A 26,046-nucleotide genomic window follows, 5' to 3' on the forward strand; every position below is an offset into this window, starting at 1 on the left:
TATCAGCAAAAAGCTCCTGCTCTTACAGGTCAGCTAATAGCAAGCAGCTGTGAAAGGAAGCATGATTCTGAGAATCCAGCCTCCTTCCAGAGAGTAGTGAGTCATGTCATCCATCCTGGATAAGATGACAGGAAACGTAGCATAAATAATTGAAGGAATAATCTCGCATAACAGGCATACAGGGCAGCATTGATAAAGCAATGTGTTTCACAAAACTCTTGAATTTACATAAGGCTAGGATCATATTAGTTTAAAGAGTCCGTCCACTAAAACAGCGGTTACCCACAGACCCCATAGACTATAATGGGGTCTGTCAGGATTTCTGCTAATTTTATACTGAAACTAAATTCTTGACTTTTTCCTCCACTGATTTTTGGCAGAATCTGTGGTGAAGTCTCTGACGCAGATGTGAACCTAGCCTAAGCTAGCAGTTTGGATAGGATCCTTGAAATGGGAATACCCCTTTTACTCATATTAACTCTTTCTGGGGGGGGGGCTTGGGAAAAAAAAACTGCAATTAGCCAATAATTTTTGCATTATAATGCATTTCTTTCAGCATGTGACATAACAAACCAGTTACTAAAGTTTGAAAGTCAATGCAATTACAATAATACCTAATATGTATAGATTTCTATGATGACTTTAATTTTATTTAGATTTTTTTATGTTAAACTACTTTGTCACAAAAACCCCCACTTTTTGTGCTACTTTACTCTGAGAGTCATAACATTATTGATCTATTAGCTGAGCTGTGTGAGGAATATGTTTTTTTATTGATGTCTTTTTTGAGGGGTTTGACTTTTTGATTTATTTTATATCCTATTATTTGGGAGGCAGAATAACTAAAACAGCAAAGTTTGCAGAGATTTTTACTTTTATTTTTTCTGGAGCTCACTGTATGGATAAAATAATGTGATGATTTTATAGTTCAGGTTGTTACGAATGCAGCAATTCCATATGTGTAGTATGTGTAGTTTTTTATGATTTTTTTTTTACACTTTTTAAAGGGAGTTGGACAGGTCCAAAATACCTGTCTGATTAATAACAGTGCCAGGATAGGCCTATAATAGGATCAGAAACCTAGCTTAATGGCCACACATCAATCAAGCAATGAAGAGAGAATTATCATTTTTATGGATATACTAATAAGCCTGCAAGTGCCACATTTGACTACATGGTGAAAGGGGAGACTTTGGGTACCAATTTCACAGAAGAAATGGAGTATTTGAAACTGCCTTTAGGCAAACCTGACATATGTATGCCTACCCCCAATGCACTTACAGGCTGATATGCTTACTCATAAATATATTATCTCTGAATTGCTTTGTTCCTGTTAAAGGCACCTACATGGCACTATTATTGGTTTGGGGGGCATTTTGGGCCTGACAGGCTCGCTTTAATGTTTGTGCCCCCCCCCTTCCTCCATTTTAAAGATACCTCTTAAAGGGAATCTGTTTTTTGCCATCATAAACTGGCTCTATCATGTGCAGGATCAAGCAATGACCTTTTACATTGATGCCCCTCTGGAACATTCATAACTTCACTTTGCTGCAACAGAAATATTAGAAAGTATAAAAAAGCATATGCAAATGAACTTCCGTAGTCACAAGGTATGGCGAGCACCTTCAGTCTAGTCACACTGTCTGCTTGCTCATCACTGCTCCTGGTTGTGACTGGCATCTCCCTTAATTACCCCTAAATTACTTAACCAATGACCCTATAATATCTATAATATACTGTAGAGGTTCTGATCATTCATGTACTGTACATGTACATTGGGTGATGTCATCCGTGCAAGATTGGCTGGAGCCAGGGGCATAGTCTTGAGCATAATGTCATTTGAAGGTCAAGTAATAGTTTTGATTATTTCATGCATGTGTTTGTCCACTCTTTTTAAAATATCCCAAACAATCAAGTTTACGTTTTATACAGGTTTTGGTGCTATTGTTTTAGGGTTTGTGAAAAGTAACGATACTAAAATAACAGTAACTGTTGCCATCGCCGTAAATACATATATCTACTATAAACATAAAAAATACTTTGAGTAAAGAATGTCAGTACTTATGTGCAAGACCTTTCGTGAAACCTTTAATTTTACAGCTGTTGAAATAGAAAGAGCCATGTGGGAGGCAAACAAGTAGGTGTTTTCATTGTCATTTTCCAAATATATTGGAGCTCTAGTCCAAACATGCTGACTGTTTATACAACTTGTATTACACCTCTACATTCTTGGTTATTTAGATGGATCCCTGGAGGTATGCTGCGCCTGTGCAGAATATATAGTCACTGAACTACTAAAACGCGGTTTGTTTGTTTTTTAGGGTTCTAGTTACAAACATAAAATGATTGCACGTGCAATATTGGTCACCTCTATAATATGTAAAACAAGGAAAACTAACATTCCTTACATTTCCTGTATCTAATTGACTTGGTGTCATGGTAAAGCTCCTTGGGTCCACCAGAAAAAATGATTCTGGGGACATACACTCCAGCAACCCCTAGAAAAAAAAACCCATAGTATCATTCAAAGTTTCATGTATTTTGCTGTAACATTGTTAGACCCTGGGCCCACTGGTGGATCCTCTGGTAGGGCCAGTCAGACACTGAATTTAGTAGAGTATTTTTGGTTTTAATAAGATTTTACATATTTAGCTGATCTGGAGGCTGGATCACACTAATAAGATTTCTCCTAGGCTTTAGACTTTCACCACTCTGTGGCCATGCATGCGTTATCATCTCTTCATTACAAACTGTTTGGAGACCAATTGTGTAATGACATTTTATGGGCTCTAGTTTCTCCTCCAATCTTACTGTTCTGACACTACTGAAGTTATTATCAAACAAATGGAATGGTTTTTTACATATTTTTCATTAACAAATGAGGTTTAGTAAGAAGAGTCTTTCATGGTACTCATCTTTTCATGTAAAAGCCAACATCATATGCATGTACGTAGGAATTGCCTTACAGTATACATGCTTGTAAATAACTTTAAGAAGCCTTATTTAGGCTGTTACTGTATGTGGTTACTGTATGTTTGTATTATGGAGAACTGTATAGTAGTGTTTGCATTGTATGGCACAGTTTCTTGGCCCCAGTGTAGTATAGCTATACTCTATATTTTTTTAAAAAATCTCTTATAGGCTAAGGCCCCACATAGCGGGTTGCAGGAAAAAAATCGCAGTAGCAGCGCCTCACTGTTTTTTCTCCCTCAGCGCTCTTCATAGAAAATACGCAGAGGTTGCGGACTTTCTGCTTCCATTATACCTATAACAATTGAGATGCTGCAATTTCCAAAACCACAACGGTTTTTGAAATTACAATGTGTCTGCTGCTATTAGTCGGTAATGTGTGGATGGGATTACCTCAAATCCCATCTACTTTGCAGGGACTAACACTGCAGTGTTTGCCGCAATGTTTTTATGCCACGTTGGACCCCAAGCCTTTAGTTTGTATGTGTATGATTCACACTCTTTATATTGTAGTCAACAATAAAAAGGTGCATTATATTTATATATAATTATGTAAAAACAATGTGGTACAAACACATCAAGTTGTCTTATTTCTCCCTAGAAATTTACATTTTTATTCTTATAGATGATACAATTTGGCATTTTTAATAAAACTCACAGTGAATGCTATTCCCGATGTGTGCCATATATTTACTTCTCACATGTAAGGTGTATTTCACTGTCAACATTTTCTGAGATATTGACACATGCCAATTTCTTTTGTTTTGCGTGTCTAAAGAAAATCTGTCACAAGTGCATAAGGGAATGCAAGTTATCTTGCTCTGCCTTCCAATGACACATGCTGTTAAACCAAGTACTGGCACATTGAAAAGTAGGAGCCGTGGGGAGAAATAGCAATTGTTCCAATTCTGTCTTCATTTACACTTGGGAAGTTTTCAGCTGGATTACTGCCAAGCATGATAATATTTCATTAGAGAAGGGAAAAGAAGTAGACATTATGTCTTTGTTATTTTGGCTTCATTTCCACAATGTGGACAAAAACCCGTGAAAGCCATGATAAAGGGTATTAAGATGTTTTGTATACTAATATATCTTTATAATTCAGATACTCTGTCTTTTCCAGCCATCATGTTAGATTTAACAACTTTTATAGTTTTGTTTTCTATACGGTCTTATACAAATGTGGAAAGACGGTTGTTGAATATACATATACAATACAGATTTTGTCTGGAAAAGCTTTTCTTTCCATTTTTTGTTTATGTGGGAATGAAAACAACATTAGGGAAATGCAATGTGTTCTGTTTCTGTGCTTGTTAGACATTTAGTTTGTATGTAGCGTGCTAAACATAAGCACTGTGTTGCTGAAGACATAGAAATAAGTGTCTATATAATGAGTGACATAAAAAGATGAGGGCAGCTGCCATTCAGATACGTAGATTAGATTTTATTACAATAGGGTATCTTAACAATGTCACATTAAAACCGACACCTTGGTAACCATTAAATGTCCTACAGACTGAATCCTCATCTATCAGACTTTTGACATATCCTGTAAATGTCTGCGTTCAGAATATTCATTCAAGATAACCTAATCGTAAGCACAGAAAGAGAGGGCATGTTATGGGATGGACCAGCATGACTGACCAGCGCCACCATATTTTACTAGGTTGTATAATAAAATCCTACTAAAAATGGCTTCTTTTTTTTAGCCATCGATGTGTTACAGGGAAGCAAAGTAAACAATTTCCTAGTAACAGCTACTGGCAGCATTTTAACCATATGCAAAAGCATTTTCATGAGTGTACGTTTTTCGAGATGATGAATGTGAAGCATGTCACTTCTGTTCTGCTTGATGCACTGCAGTTACTTTGTTGCTACAGAAAAAAAAAACCCTTAATCGTCTCCATCAGTATTCAGAGCTTTGAAATGTGTGGAAGCGTTAACCGCCTAACTGTACGCATCCACTAATCACAGTTAGCTGCATTACCTCATCGGGCTGGAGATGCTCTGCATATAAAATGTTGTCTGGTGTCATTTGGAGATGGGGCCTTGACAACTGAACTCCTGCTGTGGACCCTAAATTGTAAGATATGCTGTAGGACATTTATATCTTTGCATTATTCACTGTGTACCGATTACATGTGTCACTTTGTCATTGCTGTAGATTTGTGCCGAAGAATTTTAAAATAAGCTATTCGTACTGTTATGCTGTGAGAGTAGGGTATGTGTGCAGCGATATGAATTGTACAGAGGTGTGTAATAGTTTGATGAAGGAAATAATTTGGGTTGATTAAGAGCATGAATGAGCCTATTAATGGCAGATTCTTCTCTTGGTTTTATTTGACATTCACAATGTGAGAACATATTGAGATAACTAGCATACCCATTGATGTGGAAATGTGTGCACTGTATTGTGCTCAATTAGCAGCTCTTTACCGATATGGAATACTCGTATGTCGATCTTTATACTCCACAGTCAGATTACTGAGTGAAGGTGAATGACTACAATTTGTTTGTTTGGTAGCTATTTGAGAATTAACTCATAAGTGATCAAACATTTTCCTGATATATACTAACTTTAATCAGAATTTTGCATGAGATGATTAAACTAACGTTAATGTAATACATGGCATATTCATGATTTCCTTGCTTTAGCAATGCTGTTTTGTTTGCCTGCTTTTGAAATTATTCCTACCATTGTTTACATATCACTGTCAAAACACCCAGCCTGTAATCTGATATCAAGTCCGATGACATGACTCACTGCTCTCTGGGGAGGGGGCTGAGTTCTCTGTAATAGTTTCAGAGAGTTTTCCTCCTGCTCTGAGTCTGGGCAATCAGGTCAGCAAATTGCAGTTTGCTGATAAAGGCTTGGGCAGTCTCCGATTTGCTTATTTATTTAACAGACCTTAATTTTCTGATTGACATTGTTTGTGCATTTTATTTATTATGTCTTTTTTAACTTTTGGTAATATATGAATTTTTAATATAGTAGTTATTATTTATTTATTCTAGTGCCATCCCCACTATGCATTTTTTTTTGTTTCTGTTGATATAGTTTTTGGTGTATTGGCATATTTATTATGCATTAATTAGTATTTTGTACCAATAGTTAATATGTTTGGGGTGGTTACTTTTTGTCTCCACCCACCCACCCCCTATTGTGTACATATCATGCTATGCTTGTTTTCTTATTAAAAATGACATGGCAGCTTTGTCCAGTGGGTCATTATGATTATTGCAATATTGGCCATATTTATATTGGTTTTATAATGTTTTACTACTTGAACAAATAAATCTTCACTTTTTGAAAATTAAGGATTTGCCTTGGGTCACTGTATTATGACGACTATAACTTTTTACTGTTTTGTTGATCAAGATAGGTCAGGGCTCTTTATTTGTGGGGAAAGTTGTACTTTTTATTGGCACCAATATTTGGTACATATGATTTTTTGATCACTTTTTATTGCTATTTTATGGGGAAAGTGAGGTGACTAAAATAACACTGGGGAACAATTTGTAACACAATTTCTGTTGAGTATGATTTTTGAGCTGTTTTATAGTTAATTAGTAGAGATAAGTGAGTAGGTATTCGATCGAATACTACGGTATTCGAAATACTCGTACTCGATCGAGTACCACTTGCTATTCGAATGGAAAAGTTTGATGCAGAACCAGCATTGATTGGCCGAATGCTATACAGTCGGCCAATCAACGCTGGTTCTTCTCCTACCTTTAGAAGTCTTCTCCATGCAGCGTCCCAGCGGCGTCTTCCGGCTCTGAATTCACTCTGCCAGGCATCAGGCCTGGGAAGAGCCGACTGCGCATGCCCGCTTGTAGTGCGGGCATGCGCAGTCGGCTCTGCCCAGGCCCGATGCCTGGCAGAGTGAATTCAGAGCCGGAAGACACCGCGGGGCCGCTGCACGGAGAAGACTTCTCAGAGCATCCAGCCCGACCCTCACTTGTGGACTTGGTAAGTGTAATTTGATTGACCGTTGCCTACCCCTGAAACGAGCATTTTCCCCCCATAGACTATAATAGGATTCGATATTCGATTCGAGTAGTCTAATATTGAGGGGCTACTCGAAACGAATATCGAATATCGAACATTTTACTGTTCGCTCATCTCTATTAATTAGGTATGCTGGTTTCAAAACTGTAGTTAATTTTCTTCTACCATGTCAAATTTTTTCTCTACACCTTATGGGAATGTGAGCACTCTACACGGAATTGAGCATGGATCATAGGAAGCAATATTGCTCTCGTATTGGCTTACACAAACCTCCGATGGGCGCCAGGTGAATGACGCATAGGAGAACAGTGACATGCTTATACTTGTCTGGACTTGTTCAGTTACACCTGAGATACTGTAGTGAGACATTTTTGATGGTCCGCAGATTCGGCAGCTTGTTAAAGATGAACATTTCATCAGAACAATGTCAGAAGTTCAAAAGAATGCTAGGTTGGCATTCAAAAATATTGTTAAAGACTTTCTTGGAAATACCCGAGCACAGTATTATGCCAAAATTGTCCAGCAACTCTTGGAGAGCTTCAAACTGCTAGGTTGCAACATGAGCATCAAATTTTATTTTTTACATAGCCATTTTGCTAACTTCCTGGAAAATCTTAGTGCAGTTAGTGATGAGCAGGGTGAGCGATTCCACCAAGATTTGAAGGTCATGAAGGCACAGTGTCAAGGTAGATGGGATGTACATATGATGGTTGACAATTGTTGGAGATTAAACACAGATTAAATACTCCAGAAAAAGCTATAAGCGAAAATTTGTACCTTAACTCCTTCAGAACCAGACCCAAAAGTGCCTTAAGGACCAAACCTAATTTTTCAAAACTGACGTGTCACTTTATATGGCAATAACTTTGAGACTCTTTAACTTACACAAGTGATTTTGAGTGTTTTTTTTCATAACACATTATACTTCATGTTAGTGGTAAACACTAAACAATATTTTTGTGTTTATTTATAAAAAAAAACATAGGAAATTTGATGGAAATTTGGGAAAAAAAATCGCAATTTTCAAAATGTGAAATGCTCTGGCTTTCAAACAGTCATATTAACCAAATACATTGATATTTATTATCTACCATATCTCTGCTTTATATTGGCATAATCTTTTAATCATTCTTTAATTTAATTTATTTTGGACGTTACAAGGCTTACAAGTGTAACAGCGATTTTTCCAAATTTACAAGAAAATTCCCCAAACTAATTTTTGAAGGACCACTTCAGTTCTGACGGAGATTATAAAGGCCTATATATTAGAAACCCCCATAAATCACCCCATTTTCAAAACTAAACCCGTCACATAATTCAAAACCGCATTTCAGATATTTATTAACCTTTTAAGCATTTGACAGGAATTTAAAAAAATGGAGGTGAAATTTAGACATTTAATTTTTTTTCACTAATACATTCATTTAACCCTAAAATTAACACATTCACAAAGGGCTGAAGGAGGAAATGCATCCCACAGTTTTATACAATTTCTCCCAAGCGTAGAAATACCCCACATGTGGGTGTAAATTGAAGTTTGGGCACACGGCAGTGAAGGGAAGAGAATGAGCGACACTTGACATTTGAAAAGCAGAGCTCCTAGAGTACCAAATCAATGTGTATCTCAGCTCCAATGGGGGGTTAAGGAGCAGGGTGTTAGCTATCAGTTACAGCTTACACCCATTCCTGATGCTGCCTGCGGCATTCAGTTACACTGACAAACCCTTAAGATGCCGTGGTCTCTATTGATTGCAGCATTTTAAGGGTTAAACAGCAGGGATCGGTGTAATCACTGTCCCCGCTTTTGCAGCGGGAGCCTGGCTGTCAGATACAGCCGTTGCTCCTGCGGTGATCACATGGGCTCTTCTTCTGAGACCCTGTGATAACCATCACGTACATGCGCGTGGGGATGCGGTAAGTAACCACATTCTTCCAAGTACATGTACGAGAGAGTACTTGAAGGGGTTAATATGTAATTACTGCTCGATAAAAAAAAACAACTATTTATATGAACACAATTTAACTTGCAGTAACTATTATAGCCTTTGTAGGAATAAAATTATTCTTTGTAAACTGTATATTTGGTAAGTTTTTACTTTATTTTCCTTTATATGAATGACGTTTGAGGGTATCCTTAAGAAGTTGACTTGATAGACAAAAACTGCGGTTATTTTTGGATCCAGAGGCCAAAAGTTAGTTGAAAACAAGTCACAGATTTAAGACAATGAAATTGCTGTTCCCCAGTGTAATAAGCACATTGTGGTATATTTAATCTTCACAGCATTCATCCTACAGATTAAATAACGCTATTATTGAATAGAGTGAACTGAGATGCACTTTAATGTTTTAAATTTTTTCCTGTCCCACATGGAAACTTGAACCTGAGATCTCACATTGGCTCACTGTTTGTAATGGGGATAGGCAGTAAGGAGACCACAGTCTCCAGGCTGCCATGGCAACCACTGAAACCCTACAACTTTATCGTGGGTGATCTAACGTGTGCTGTGGAGTACGTTCTTGCCCCCTGACTTTGGCAGCTAGTTCTGGGCCTCAACTGTGCAATACAGCCATGTGCCACAGGCACAGCTCCTGTTCCCATGGCATTACAGTGCTGTAACATTACAGCACTGAACGTTAACTACCTGCTTAGTGCAATGTATGGCACAAAGTTAGAAGGGGTTAAAGGGGTTGTCCAACAAATTCTGATTTTAACATCTGCATTGGTTAAGTCCATTGTTCTGTTGCCTCGGGGCAGAACAAGAAATTGATGGCAGATGGAGGTGGTGCTGCTTTGGTAATGACAGAAACCAAAGATGACCGACTGACCCCCACTAGCTTATGGGGTTTGTTTGGATTTTTGCATAATGTCCTACTTTTTGGCATTAATGGAAATATCTGAAACAGGGCTCCTAATTGAGATATGAACAGAGCCTAAATCGGGTAATTTGAACTATTCATCTGTAAGCAGATATTACTGTTGAATACATATAATATGTCCAGTACAGGTGTGAAGAATTTGGTTTTTCTTTGTTGTAAGAGTGGATAAAAGGATGATAACCACTTATTTAATAAATTGGAAATTCTTAATAAAATTTAGGTTGTAGTAAAAGGGGTTAATCCAGCAAAACAAATGCAATAAGTAAAATTAATGTGTTTTAGAGTAACTTTGTAGAAGTATTTAGAAAAAAATTTCCTGTGCAAAAATATTACAATTTTCTGATTGTTATAGCACTCTCTGGTGTTCAAAATATACATGTGTACATGTCATTCTAAAAAAGAAGGGATATCATTTATGCTAGACATAAGCTTTCTTTATGATTCTCTGTGAGAGAGCCTAGCATAGGCAGCAGTAGTCATAACTAGAGATGAGCGAACACTAAAATGTTCGAGGTTCGAAATTCGATTCGAACAGCCGCTCACTGTTCGAGTGTTCGAATGGGTTTCGAACCCCATTATAGTCTATGGGGAACATAAACTCGTTAAGGGGGAAACCCAAATTCGTGTCTGGAGGGTCACCAAGTCCACTATGACACCCCAGGAAATGATACCAACACCCTGGAATGACACTGGGACAGCAGGGGAAGCATGTCTGGGGGCATAAAAGTCACTTTATTTCATGGAAATCCCTGTCAGTTTGCGATTTTCGCAAGCTAACTTTTCCCCATAGAAATGCATTGGCCAGTGCTGATTGGCCAGAGTACGGAACTCGACCAATCAGCGCTGGCTCTGCTGGAGGAGGCGGAGTCTACGATCGCTCCACACCAGTCTCCATTCAGGTCCGACCTTAGACTCCGCCTCCTCCGGCAGAGCCAGCGCTGATTGGCCGAAGGCTGGCCAATGCATTCCTATGCGAATGCAGACTTAGCAGTGCTGAGTCAGTTTTGCTCAACTACACATCTGATGCACACTCGGCACTGCTACATCAGATGTAGCAATCTGATGTAGCAGAGCCGAGGGTGCACTAGAACCCCTGTGCAAACTCAGTTCACGCTAATAGAATGCATTGGCCAGCGCTGATTGGCCAATGCATTCTATTAGCCCGATGAAGTAGAGCTGAATGTGTGTGCTAAGCACACACATTCAGCACTGCTTCATCAAGCCAATACAATGCATTAGCCAGTGCTGATTGGCCAGAGTACGGAATTCGGCCAATCAGCGCTGGCTCTGCTGGAGGAGGCGGAGTCTAAGGTCGGACCTGAATGGAGACTGGTGTGGAGCGATCTTAGACTCCGCCTCCTCCAGCAGAGCCAGCGCTGATTGGCCGAATTCCGTACTCTGGCCAATCAGCGCTGGCCAATGCATTCTATTAGCCCGATGAAGTAGAGCTGAATGTGTGTGCTAAGCACACACATTCAGCACTGCTTCATCACGCCAATACAATGCATTAGCCAGTGCTGATTGGCCAGAGTACGGAATTCGGCCAATCAGCGCTGGCTCTGCTGGAGGAGGCGGAGTCTAAGATCGCTCCACACCAGTCTCCATTCAGGTCCGACCTTAGACTCCGCCTCCTCCAGCAGAGCCAGCGCTGATTGGCCGAATTCCGTACTCTGGCCAATCAGCACTGGCTAATGCATTGTATTGGCGTGATGAAGCAGTGCTGAATGTGTGTGCTTAGCACACACATTCAGCTCTACTTCATCGGGCTAATAGAATGCATTGGCCAATCAGCGCTGGCCAATGCATTCTATTAGCGTGAACTGAGTTTGCACAGGGGTTCTAGTGCACCCTCGGCTCTGCTACATCAGATTGCTACATCTGATGTAGCAGTGCCGAGTGTGCATCAGATGTGTAGTTGAGCAAAACTGACTCAGCACTGCTAAGTCTCTGCATTCGCATAGGAATGCATTGGCCAGCCTTCGGCCAATCAGCGCTGGCTCTGCCGGAGGAGGCGGAGTCTAAGGTCGGACCTGAATGGAGACTGGTGTGGAGCGATCTTAGACTCCGCCTCCTCCAGCAGAGCCAGCGCTGATTGGTCGAGTTCCGTACTCTGGCCAATCAGCGCTGGCCAATGCATTCTATTAGCCCGATGAAGTAGAGCTGAATGTGTGTGCTTAGCACACACATTCAGCTCTACTTCATCAGGCTAATAGAATACATTGGCCAATCAGCGCTGGCCAATGCATTCTATTAGCTTGATGAAGCAGAGTGTGCACAAGGGTTCAAGCGCACCCTCGGCTCTGATGTAGCAGAGCTGAGGGTGCACAAGGGTTCAAGTGCACCCTCGGCTCTCCTACATCAGAGCCGAGGGTGCGCTTGAACCCTTGTGCAGCCTCGGCTCTGCTACATCAGAGCCGAGGGTGCGCTTGAACCCTTGTGCACACTCTGCTTCATCAAGCTAATAGAATGCATTGGCCAGCACTGATTGGCCAGAGTACGGAATTCGGCCAATCAGCGCTGGCCAATGCATCCCTATGGGAAAAAGTTTATCTCACAAAAATCACAATTACACACCCGATAGAGCCCCAAAAAGTTATTTTTAATAACATTCCCCCCTAAATAAAGGTTATCCCTAGCTATCCCTGCCTGTACAGCTATCCCTGTCTCATAGTCACAAAGTTCACATTCTCATATGACCCGGATTTGAAATCCACTATTCGTCTAAAATGGAGGTCACCTGATTTCGGCAGCCAATGACTTTTTCCAATTTTTTTCAATGCCCCCAGTGTCGTAGTTCCTGTCCCACCTCCCCTGCGCTGTTATTGGTGCAAAAAAGGCGCCAGGGAAGGTGGGAGGGGAATCGAATTTTGGCGCACTTTACCACGTGGTGTTCGATTCGATTCGAACATGGCGAACACCCTGATATCCGATCGAACATGTGTTCGATAGAACACTGTTCGCTCATCTCTAGTCATAACCATATCCTGATCTTCACCCCAAGCAAAAAGGTAAAAGGCCATATGAGCTCCTTGCAACTCTGTGCTCATCTGTCCTCAATAGACATTCCTATCAGTTCCCCTGATAAACATGATTGCAACAGGGAGTGGTGAGGGGCTTTCCAAAGCTTTTTCTGAGTGATGAAGTATTTCATACCAGAACCCTACTTTTTCTGTATGTTTTATATGATTCTACAATTTTCATCAAGATATGATGGTTCTTGGGGGAGTGTTCTGGGTGGTGTTCTCTTGTAGGAATGGGGGGCTCTCATGAGGCGCCATCCCATACAGCATATCAGCAGGTCCCACACAGTATAGTGACCCCCCTCCCCCACCAGATCCCACACAGTATAATTATTCAAGCCCACATGATTTTCGCTGCTAATTGGACTCCGAGGACTTCTGTGGCCCTGGCGCTTATGTCACAGTTACCAAAGTGCAGAGAACAAGCTGCGAGTTTTAGGGGCAGTGAGTACTGAGAATCATACTCTCCGATCATTCCCATGCCCTGTTGGCAAACTTCTTTTACTACTGATGGTAGTGCTCATTGGCTACCAGGCTGCCACTTTCGTGAATCATTGTTCAGGAAGTGGACAGTTTTAACTGAGATAATTCTAACTTGTATACTCCCTGTATTATTGTTAGTGTTATTACTATATCTCTTTTCTACCCCCCTGGACAATATAGACATAAACTTTATTAACATAGTGCATCCCTTCTACACAATATCAAACAATTTTTTTTTAGATGTGTAAAGAGTACTGGTAAATAAAACTATAAATGTTGTGCCACGCTAGATGTCTGAAGGCCAATTCAAATTAAAATACCTTGCCTTAGCGAACAGAAGAAAAGTATGATAGATTACGAATTACTAGATTGACTATAGACAGACTCTCTTTCACTGTTGGCATTGTCTAGTTTTTATTCACATTTTGGTCCCTCATATCTCTCTCATCACCAACTATATTAGTCATTATGTAGGCTTTCGTATGTGGTAATTATTTTTTTTTTTTTTTAGTGTAACACTTGAGTGGTCAGGCTGGAAGTTAAGCTTATACTTTAAGTTAATTTCTTATACCATTATATGAAAAATGACTTTGATTGTTTTAGGAGTTGTGATATTTCAGAGCTAAGGTGATCTTCGACTTTACACATTATCAGTAAATGCAAGGTTGAGTAAATGTTAAAAATTAAAATGAATTCTTTCTGTGTTTTGTATTGGCCATGGTTGAATTTCTTCAGTTCAAAGTAATCTCCAAATTTCTGTTAGCTATATACAAATATTTGCCATATTTGCTTTCCTTTGTAATTATAAGATCATTTGAACCAGTTCTAGATTTTCAGTAATGGGTATTCTCTTTTGTTTACAGAGTGGATAGACAACTCATCTTATCAAGTATATAATTCATTTTTCTCTGTTTAAGTGGTAATTGTAATATAATTTTATTATTCATTTGTCTTCTCGTTGTAGGTGATGTCATTGTGTATATTAATGAAGTGTGTGTCCTTGGCCACACACATGCAGATGTGGTCAAACTCTTCCAGTCTGTCCCAATTGGTCAAAGTGTAAACTTGGTGCTATGTCGAGGATATCCCTTACCCTATGATCCTGAAGATCCTGCAAGCAGCTTGGTTCCACCTCTGGCAGTAATAGAAAGGCCTCCAGTAGTGGTAAATGGAAGAAATAACTATGAGACCTATTTGGAATACATTTCTAGGACGTCTCAATCTGTACCAGATGTAGCAGAACGACCAATGCCTTCTTTGCACTCCATCCCAGCAGATAGTCAGCTTGAAAATACATTTCCACCACCTCCACCTGCACATGATGATAATGTATCAATGGCTTCTTCTGGGGCCACTCAAGCAGAACTCATGACCTTAACCATTGTGAAAGGGGCACAGGGCTTTGGCTTCACAATAGCAGACAGTCCAACTGGGCAAAGAGTGAAGCAAATACTAGACGTTCAGGGATGCCCTGGTTTATTCGAAGGGGACCTTATAGTGGAGATCAACCAGCAGAATGTACAGAATTTGAACCATTTAGAAGTAGTAGAGTTACTCAAAGAATGTCCTGTGGGAAATGAGACCTCATTGGTAATTCACAGAGGAGGTAAGTTAAGTGATTTGCTATATGGTTTGATTTGCATGTAAAATTGTATTTGTCTCTTAATGCTATGTTTATTTTTAAAAGCATTTCAAAAAAAAAAAAAAAACACTTGCACCAGACAAATACACTTCTAACTGTATGACAGGGCCATTACTGCTAGTGGTGAAGTCCTGTCAAGATACTTGGGAGATAAGATGCTTATGCTTTGTAACAGTGGTCTTTCAACCATCGCTGCCAGCTTACTCAATAGGAAGTCTTTCAGTTTCAGTTGTCATTAGTGAATATTTTACAACTGGTTTCCACTTTCAGATTTAGCTTTGATATGTTTTGTTTGGCTATTCAATGTATTCAATGCCTTCCGTAACGGCTCTGTTTTTTATTTACGCCATTTTCTATGTGGAATGGCCATTGTGTTAAGAAATGACCTCTGGTTGATGTGTGTATAATTATTTGTATACGCAGAAAGGTCCTTTCCACTCTAATTATGCTTATCATTATAAACAAAGTTACATTAAGGAAAATTACTTTTCTATTTTGGTAAATTACAAATATTCCCTTCTGTTATCGTTTTTCATGTGGGAAGATTTTCATGGAAAATTAAAAGATCAAAGTAATGTTGAACCTATTAAAATGTAATTTCCCACTAATTTGTAACATTGTATTTCTGACTAATCTGATAATCAGAGCAATTATGAAAATGTAGTCTCTCAAGGAAACCTGATCTGACTGCTTTATCTTGTAAAAGATACGGCATGTCTAAGCATCCATGAAAGATTATTTTATGAATAAGGTCAATGGATGTGTAGTTTTTATATGTGTAAGGCGAGAGCACAGAATGCCTTAGTTTATTATGGTATTACTAATTACAGGTAAACATTGCAAACTCAGAGAATTAATGAAATAGTATATATTTATTTAATATACATTTATAATAGAATATACAGTCCTATGAAAAAGTTTGGGCACCCCTATTAATCTTAATCATTTTTAGTTCTAAATATTTTGGTGTTTATAACAGCCATTTCAGTTTGATATATCTAATAACTGATGGACACAGTAATATTTCAGGATTGAAATGAGGTTTATTGTACTAACAGAAAATGTGCAATATGCATTAAACCAAAATTTGACCGGTGCAAAAGTATGGGCACCTCAACAGAAAAGTGACATTAATATTTAGTAGATCCTCCTTTTGCAAAGATAACAGCCTCTAGTCGCTTCCTGTAGCTTTTAATCAGTTCCTGGATCCTGGATAAAGGTATTTTGGACAAACAATTCAAGTTCAGTTAAGTTAGATGGTCGCCGAGCATGGACAGCCCGCTTCAAATCATCCCACAGATGTTCAATGATATTCAGGTCTGGGGACTGGGATGGCCATTCCAGAACATTGTAATTGTTCCTCTGCATGAATGCCTGAGGATTTGGAGCGGTGTTTTGGATCATTGTCTAGCTGAAATATCCATCCCCGGCGTAACTTCAACTTCGTCACTGATTCTTGAACATTATTCTCAAGAATCTGCTGATACTGAGTGGAATCCATGCGACTCTCAACTTTAACAAGATTCCCGATGCCGGCATTGGCCACACAGCCCCAAAGCATGATGGAACCTCCACCAAATTTTACAGTGGGTAGCATGTGTTTTTCTTGGAATGCTGTTTCTTTTTGGACGCCATGCATAACGCCTTTTTGTATAACCAAACAACTCAATTTTTGTTTCCAAAATGAAGCTGCCTTGTCCAAATGTGCTTTTTCATACCTCAGGCAACTCTATTTGTGGCATACGTGCAGAAACGGCTTCTTTCTCATCACTCTCCCATACAGCTTCTATTTGTGCAAAGTGCGCTGTATAGTTGACCGATGCACAGTGACACCATCTGCAGCAAGATGATGCTGCAGCTCTTTGGAGGTGGTCTGTGGATTGTCCTTGACTGTTCTCACCATTCTTCTTCTCTGCCTTTCTGATATTTTTCTTGGCCTGCCACTTCTGGGCTTAACAAGAACTGTCCCTGTGGTCTTCCATTTCCTTACTATGTTCCTCACAGTGGAAACTGACAGGTTAAATCTCTGAGACAACGTTTTGTATCCTTCCCCTGAACAACTATGTTGAACAATCTTTGTTTTCAGATCATTTGAGAGTTGTTTTGAGTAGCCCATGATGCCACTCTTCAGAGGAGATTCAAATAGGAGATCAACTTGCAATTGGCCACCTTAAATACCTTTTCTTATGATTGGATACATCATGCTATGAAGTTCAAAGCTCACTGAGGTTACAAAACCAATTTTGTGCTTCAGTAAGTCAGTAAAAAGTAGTTAGGGGAATTCAAATCAATAAAATGATAAGGGTGCCCATACTTTTGCACCGGTCAAATTTTGGTTTAATGCATATTGCACATTTTCTGTTAGTACAATAAACCTCATTTCAATCCTGAAATATTACTGTGTCCATCAGTTATTAGATATATCAAACTGAAATGGCTGTTGCAAACACCAAAATATTTAGAACAAAAAATGATTAAGATTAATAGGGGTGCCCAAACTTTTTCATAGGACTGTATATATATATATATATAAATATATATATATATATATACATATATATATATATATATATATATATATATATATATATATATTTTGGTTGTAGATTCTGAATCTAGAGGTTTTATATTTGCTACATTGAAAATTTGTGTTTCAGCAAATACTGTATATCCATCTACTATGGAAAATCTTCATAGTCTTCACTGTAGTCATGTTTTGATAGGTCATGTCACACCCACAGCCTTCTTGATATATGAACTTAAAGGATAATGTGTAGCTTTCTCGAGTCTGATGTAAAAGAATTCATAGATGACTATGTGACAGTTCATTTCATGAAGTTGAAGAGGTACAGGGTTGGTACTGACATCATTTGTGAGCATTAAATTGTTGGCTTAAAGCGTATACCTACTTTTTTTTTATGTGCTAGATATAGATTGAAAATAAAACAACAAATAGAGATTTATAATCCCAATGACAATATTAATCTCATTTGTGATATATTCCCAACAAAGCTGGAGCCGTTTTAATTTTGCAGTCTTAGTACATGTCATCTTTACTTTTTTTTTGCTTTTTTTTTTATATACTCTTGGCAGAATTTGTAAGATGTAAGAAAACTGAACACACGTTTGTTATTTTTAATATTTCACACGAAAAGGCTATTCCAGGACTTTTATATTGAGAATGACCTATCAGCTGACTGAACAGGCTGTGGTGACTGCGTGAGCATTGCGCTTTCTATGCCCAGCACAGGCATGGTATTGTACCACCCATAGTCTTATTTTCTACATGACTGACGGACATGATGTCGGTCACTAAGTAGAGGTTGCAGTGCTCTATTGAGTGCTGTAGACTTCTCAAATAGCTGTCAGCAGTTGGGTCGCTTCCAATCTGATGTTGTCAAGCAAGTTCATCAGTGTAAAAATCCTGAAATACTCCTTTAATTAAAATATTGCGTTACACAACCCTTAAACAACCTGGCAATAAGGGAAATAATACTGTACTTATCTCTTGTCCTGCTTAAAAGAGTGCATAGCATTAGTTCCTAATATTGTGTAGAGCCTTCTTTTGCAGCAGTCACAGTTTTGATTGAGGCCTTTTTAGTTCCTTTTTGGTAAATATGCCAAGTTTTCTTGGCATAAAGCCTCTTGCTCCTGTACTTTTTTTGGTTTTCTAGAATGAACTGCATGTTAGAATTTTCTCCAAAGTAGCTCGATGATGTTGAGATAGGAGACTCTGATGAAGACTTCAGAGTCTGCACTTTCTCCATCCACTAAAATGATTGTAAAGGTTTACATAGCTTTTAAGTAAATTTAAGGAGAAAATAAACATGAAAAGCATGGGCCTTGTCAGCAGTGGTTGAAATATGTCCTAAAATACATAGTGCTGTGAAAAATAGATGTACTGTCTTATAATGTGGCAACTGTTGAGTTTCCCATCATTCATTAGCGAGTCCTTCAAACCTCCTTATTATTTATTATGTGCTGAGGTTACAAGTCGGCTCCAGAATATGTTCATGCTCCTTTCTAGTAACAGTTCTTTCAGCAATCTATTTAAAGGGGGAGACCCAATTTGACAACCCTTTATTAGAATAAAAGTAGTCTATAGTTTCTACTTTTTTAACCCTCCACCAATGATCTGTACAAGCATCAATGGTAACTGGAGGCCTGCAGTTAATGATAAACCATGTGTGGTACCTATGACACTACACAAACATGCAGTGGGTACTATTATACAGGCTGATTTAGGGTGCATTCACACTAAGTATATGCTGAGCTGATTCTGAACGTAAAACACGTTCAGAATCAGCACGTACAAAGCAGATCCCATTCATTTCAATGGGAGCCGACATACGAGCGCTCCCCATTGAAATGAATGGGCTTCTTTTTTCCCCTATTGGTTTCAATGTGATACGTGCGTATCTCAATAGGAAAAAAAGCAGCCCATTCATTTCAATGTCGGCTCCCATTGAAATGAATGGGATCTGCTTTGTAGGCGCTGATTCTGAACGTGCTTTACGTTCAGAATCAGCTCAGTGTATACTTAGTATGAATGCACCCTTAAAGTGTAACTAAACTTTCGACAACTTTATTTTCTGGCAGTATTTGTGCCATTAATACATTTTGTAATATATTTTATTTCTGTGAAATCCTGCATTGTTTCACTCTTTCCCTTCTCTTTGTATTGAAAACTGTTTCTGCCTTTCACTGACTGTTACTGTGTACAGGAATACAGGGCATTTAGAGAAGAAAATGGGGAGGGTCACTTCAAATAGTTATAAATTGGACATTATGTACAAAGATGAAATTCTCTTCATTCATATGACAAGAAGTGTCAGTATTGAGATTTTTAGATCATATATATTATACAGCTGCATATAAATATCCTAATCCCGACTGTGTTTTCAAGCAGTGTTATCTCTGGAGGAGAATCTCCTCTTTTATATAACACCACGAGCAAGTTTGTCCATTTTATAATATCCAAGTTATAACAGTTTGAAGTGACCCTCCCCTCACTTTCTCTACATGTTAAACAGCCCCGTACGCCCCTACTCAGTAACATTCCGTGCGAGGAAGGAACAGCTCTCAATACAAGAGGAAATGGTGAAGAAATGCAGGATTCCACAGAAATGATCCAAAATTTGTTAATGACACATGCTGCCAAAAATCAAAAGTTATCGCTTTAAATTAATGGATGACCATAAATTACATAATTAGGCAAAGTCTGTCATTGCTACCTTCTTTCTAAAAAGCTGTTAGTATTCTAAATATCTTTAATGGGTTGTCCAGTTTCAACAAAAATTGTTTTTTAGAATTTAAAGTCTATACAATTTTCCAATACACTCTGTCAATTCCTCGTGATTTTCTAGATCTCTTCTTACTGTGAGTTGTTTTCTTTCAGTAGATAGAAATCAGTATATGGTCATGTGATGGACAGTCCATGGTCATGTGATAGACACACAGGTGCACGGCTCATTACAGTCACATCACAGTAGTCAGAATCTCAATCTCGTAACAATCTGTGCACCTGTGTGTCCATCACATGACCATGGAAATAAACAAAGAATGACAGCAAGTAGAGAACTAGAAAACCGTGAGGAATTGATGTTGTCTGTTGTCTTCAGCTCCCTACATGCAGCCTAGCAAAGCCAAATCTTATATTATGATCTGTGAACAATTCTGTGTAGGCAGCTGTAACACACAGGAACCTATGGCCACAGAATCTGACAGCCAGCTGTGCTTAACAGGGGCTTTTACTATCAACAGTTAAAGTACAGAAACAGGTGAGAAAAAGCCAATAATGTAACACAACTATGCAGAACATAGTAGTCCAATGTGTACAGGTGAGCATGCTCCTATTCTTGAACTCTTGTAGGGATGGCCATGATGGCATACATCAGCTCGACTCTTCAGAAGCTTCTCATATAGCTTCATCTCTCACTGCTTGCCAACTCCTGTGAGCACAAACTGCTGGACCTAAAGGACGCTCATCTGGCTCTGCCTACAATGACTTCACAAGGATTCTCCTCCACCAGCAGTGATTTGACAACTATGTAGCAAGATGACTGTCTGCTACATCTTTCTCCTTTGGTTATAGGTTGCTATCCTGGTGATCTCCATCCCATGGATGAAGACTCCATTCTTTGTGGCCTCCTCCTGAAATTGGCATGCTGTGAATGCATCAGGAATGGTGGCTGAGTCTCCGATCCGATCATCTCTCATTCTCCCAAAGATACTTACTCCAGGATCCCAGGGGCACTGGTCACCTCTAGTAGTATTAGCATGGGAAGCATAACCTCTTCATTTTCATAGATATGGACTTATAAAGGCAACAGCACCTAGGGACTGTCCTATGGACATACTAGAAACACAAAAAGGTGCACAGCAAGTTGTGGTGTACCACTCAGATGTCTTTCAGTCCTTCTTTGGGCTACGCCTTGTACATTGGCACACAAGATTTGATCTGTCAGACCACCATGTAGGGGACAGGCCCCTAGCTTTACTTGAGCATTTCCCTCAATTTCCATTTAACTGGTAGTGACTGAGCCACAAGATCGTAAATCTCCATTAGCACTTTCCTATTTCCCTTTCACTCAAACATTAACTTAAACTAGTAATATCCAGTAGTCAAATGCACAGTGGTAGTGTACACCACACTGTCACGGTGCATGTAACTACTGGATATTACCAGTTTAAGTTAATGTTTGGGCAAAATAAAATTACATACTAGCTCAGATGAAATTAGGCCATCCTTCCTCCTTCTGCTCTTCCAGTGTATTCAGTAGCTGGGTCTAAATGGACCTGTGCAGGACAGCCATTGGGAAATACTAAGCTCTTTCATAAGGCTTGGGCTGCAAATGTCTGGTCCTTGGGGTAATGGACGCTTCAAATTTGATGAAGTGGTCAATAATTGTCAGTACATATTTGTGGTATTGCTTCAATTTCTTTACAAACTGTCTATGGAAACCAGTTGGAGTGGTCTCTTCATGTGGATGGGTATCACTTATCTCCTCTTGATCAGCCCCCTGGCCAGGCTACAATTCCTGCAACTTCTGTAGTACTTTTTCAGCCAAGTGAATCTTCTCTGCCCCAAGTGTAGGTAGGATGACAGCAATGTGTGCCATGTAGACACCTACGCCATCGCTAATTGCATGTGGCAATGAAGAACCTGAATCTGTGCCACCAGCTGGAATTGTTGCTTCCACAGGTTCTTACCTATACAGGATAGCACTTCTCTCTTCTACATTGTGGCATCTTCTGATACAGTATTCTTTATGACATCTTGGCAGATGGGGTCCTGTGCCTGTTGTATCTGCCAATCTACACAATATTATAGGAATCTTTTCCCTCCAAGTCTCACCTCTCCACTGGGACCTTGCATTGAGCTCTTCCTCCTCACAGTGCTCATCTGATTCGGATGGGTATGTCAATGGGGTTGTTAGACAGTGCATTTGCCATGTCTTGACAAGCTCATTACTGCATTATAAAACAATTTCTTGCTAAGGCACACCATCCACGGTTACTTCAAATTCCCCATTTTGGCAGCTTCTGTGTGGTGCAGTATCAGGTTGTTATCCATCACTAGCATGAATTTGGTGCCCCCCGTTTTAACAACAAACTTCTTTCACCACCCACACTGTTTCTAACCATTTTAGCTTGAATGAACTGTCGCTACAAGAGTTAATTTTCACTCTCAAAATGGCCTCGACAGGCATATGAGACAACCCTTTCTTAGCCATCCTGTTCCTAAGTCAGTGCCATTCCTAATTCCTGCATCCTCCTATCTCTCAGTAACACAAATGGTTTGGTGAAATCCCTGTATGCCAATATTTGTGCACTGGTGCTCCTCAAAAACCTGGTCCGCCTCTACCATCCATACCAGTAGCTTCCCCAGAGACTGTCTCAATCAGGATCATGGCAAAATCCTTAATTACATCTTGGTAGTTTTTCCACTATTCCCACCAAAGTGTATAGTTAACTGGTATTACTGGGCACAGGCCAATACTGAATATCTGAGTACATAATATCCACAGATCACAATCTTTCCTTGAATATTACATAACATAGATATTCAATGCTTTCACAAAGGATGTAGCACATATTGAGTGTCTGCTGTTCCAGTGGGCACAGGACCCTCTCCAATTTCTCTGTGCGTCTTTCACATGTTCCACAGAAGATGATGATGATGATGATGATGATATTATGCAAGTATATCAACAGGCATTCTTGATTTAGTTCTTACAATCACAATTCCATCAGTCTCTAGAACATGCTAGGTATGTTTAGGCCAAATGGTGTCTGTAAGAATTCCCAGCGACTTGATGAAAGTCGTCGTCACCTGGTAACATTCGTCGACTGGCACTTGTCAATAGTTGTTGGCCAAGTGCAACGTAGTGAAATACCAGGTGTTCAATCACTGGCAATCCACACAGATCCACAACAAACCATCCTTCTTATATACCAACACTATTGGAGAGGTCCAGGGTCTCTTTCTAGGCTGGATCACCCAGCTATCATCTTCTGTTTCAGCGAAGTCTTGACCTCTTGGTACAAGGCCAGGGGGATGGACTAGTAGCATTGGCAGACAGGCTTGGCATCTCCTACACCTCTCTGAAATCTGCTCAGTGATGGGAGAAAGCCACAGTATTGGCTCCCACGACCTGCACCAACCACTCATGCTCACATGGGTGAAGGTGGACCTGATTGAGGGAGACCTCCCCCAGCATCCTTTTCCTGTAGCTAGAAATGCCACCACTCGCAGTGGACACACTTTGAGAGTAGCAATAACCAGGTCTATCAACTCCATGTAACATTGAACTTGCAGATTCTGGGTGGTTTCCACCAAGATCCAGCATTACAGGTATATTAGTGGGCAACTTTGTAAGTATGCCCTCAATGCTCATTGCAGTGCCGTTTGCAGTGTTTGATTCAGTAGCATCGTCCAGTAACTCTCATAGCATTTCCCCACCTAGCTCCTTCAAGATATTTATCCCTAGAATGATCAGGTTCCATGAACTCCTCTACTTCTATTTCCCCCATAGATTCATGTCTGCACATATAACTCTCACTTTTCAGATTGACAGATTATTGGCCTCCTTCACTTTCAGCAGCTTGCAGTCATGTTACAGATCAGAAGTGCTGCTCTAACCAGGCACGACAGGGAGGGACTTTTGACTTGGTATCTATCAAATAAGAAAGCTCCACTCCCCCAATTTTAAGTTGAATCCATGGACTGTCTCCCACGACATCCACAGCTTCTAAACTGGGGCACTTGGTGAAGGTTTCTACAATTGCTAGTATAATCTTATACAAAAATAAAATATGTTGCATGCAAATTCTTGAAAACCACAAAGCCATATGAAATTAAAATTTTGCCCTTTCAATTAGAATTGTCCTGTAGAAAAAGAAACTTATTGACTTATACAGATGGCATCAAATAAAAAACGTAAACACATGGAAATGAAGCAAAAATTAAGTAATTTGCTTTAGTTCCCAGCTGTTAGAATAACTTTTAGCAGAATAATTAATTCTTAGGCATGCTTGTTTCTCTGAAAATGGGTCAGAATTATAAAAGATAATTCCAGTGCTACATTAATGAGTTTGAGAGATGTTACATTAAAGTGTCTCTATAATCAATATATCATTGCACTATTACAGCAACCATGATACATTTTACATAATTTTACTCTACATTTTACTAATTTGAAAGTCTTAAAGGGGTATTTTGGGACTTTTATAGCGATGTTCTATCCTTAGGATTTTTAAAGTCAGTCTTTAAATTCTAGTTTGAGAGATTTTCATCCACTCACATCCACTCTTCCTTGCAAAAGTCTTCCAGTTCCGTAGATTCCTGAGCACTGATCTTTTAAGATCTACAAAGTTTCAATGATGTCTAGAACCACAATAATACTTTCAGCTTGTGCCTTTTGAGGTAATCTGTTGTGTGTTTAGGATCCACTTGTAGAAGCCATCCTCTTTTCAACTTTAGCTTTCTTTTTTACAGCTAGTGTTATGTTTGCTATAATTGAGCATTGAGCATTTTTAAGAAAGATTATTAAAAGTTATATTTTATTTACTCCTACAGTGATGTAGTGGTTGAAGAGGTGTTCCTCTACATATATTTGATCATTGCAACTAGAGAGTTCTATTTTAACCTCATCGGTCCACAGGACTTGTTTCTGAAATGCATCAGGTTTGTTTAGATGTTCTTTTGCAAACTTCTGATGCTGAATTTTGTAGTGAGGATGCAGGAGAGGATTTCTTCTGATACCTTCCATGAAGGTGTCACTGAACAGTAGAACAATGTAGCTCCAGGGTCTGTTACATCTTTCTGAAACTCTTTGGCTGGTCAAAAGGGGGTTCTGAATGGTAGCACTCCCACAACCAGTCTCCTCTGAAATTTCTCTTGGTTTTCCAGACCTTATCTTGATCTCCACTGGTAACTGCCATTTCTTAATTACATTTTGAGCTGGTGAAGGGGCGACTTGGAATTGCTTTGCTATCGTCTTATAGCCTTCACCTGCTTTGTGGGCCTCCCCCTTTTCATTTTCAGAGTGCTAGGCAGCTGCTTAGAAGAACCCATGGCTGGTGTTTTATAGAGCAAGGTTAGAGGAGTATAGAGATTTAGAAGAAAGGTAGAATGGATCGAAATCCCTCAAATTACAATTGAGATTCTTGGTTGGCTATAAAAAGTGTTAAAAAGCTGTGATACTTGCCAAAGGGGGTACTACTAGGAACAAACCAAACTGAATGCCAAAAGTTTAGCTTCAAGATGTGCCATCTTTAACTTTATGCCATTTAGAGATTAGTTTCATATTTAACTTGACTCGCTGTTCACAGGAACACATACAGAATATAGCTATATCAATAAATTAGGTTCGCCATAATTAGATGCCTCTCGTCTAGACAAAAATGTAATTCTTTTAATCTTTTCTCATAATTGAGGTACTCCATTTAGTGGAATTTAGCAGCTCTCTATTGTGATTGGTACCCAAAACTAAGGTCTCTTGCACACTACTGTCATCTGTGTGCAGCCCATGTATCAG

The 26,046-nt window shown here is 39.3% G+C and overlaps 1 protein-coding gene across 7 annotated transcripts in view; it reads left to right on the forward strand.

The window, feature by feature from the left end:
- Positions 1 to 26,046, forward strand: part of MAGI2 (membrane associated guanylate kinase, WW and PDZ domain containing 2) — a 674,896-nt gene that overhangs the window by 538,776 nt on the left and 110,074 nt on the right. For 6 of the 7 annotated variants that reach the window (XM_075274083.1, XM_075274085.1, XM_075274084.1 and 3 more), the window contains one exon: positions 14,327 to 14,968. The exons of the other annotated variant lie outside the window; for it this stretch is intronic. In XM_075274083.1, the coding sequence (XP_075130184.1) occupies positions 14,327 to 14,968 (642 nt within the window). The remainder of the gene's footprint in view (positions 1 to 14,326; positions 14,969 to 26,046) is intronic. 7 annotated transcript variants of the gene reach the window in all.

This window comes from Leptodactylus fuscus, chromosome 5 (assembly GCF_031893055.1).
Source record: "Leptodactylus fuscus isolate aLepFus1 chromosome 5, aLepFus1.hap2, whole genome shotgun sequence".
Lineage (NCBI taxonomy): Eukaryota > Metazoa > Chordata > Amphibia > Anura > Leptodactylidae > Leptodactylus > Leptodactylus fuscus.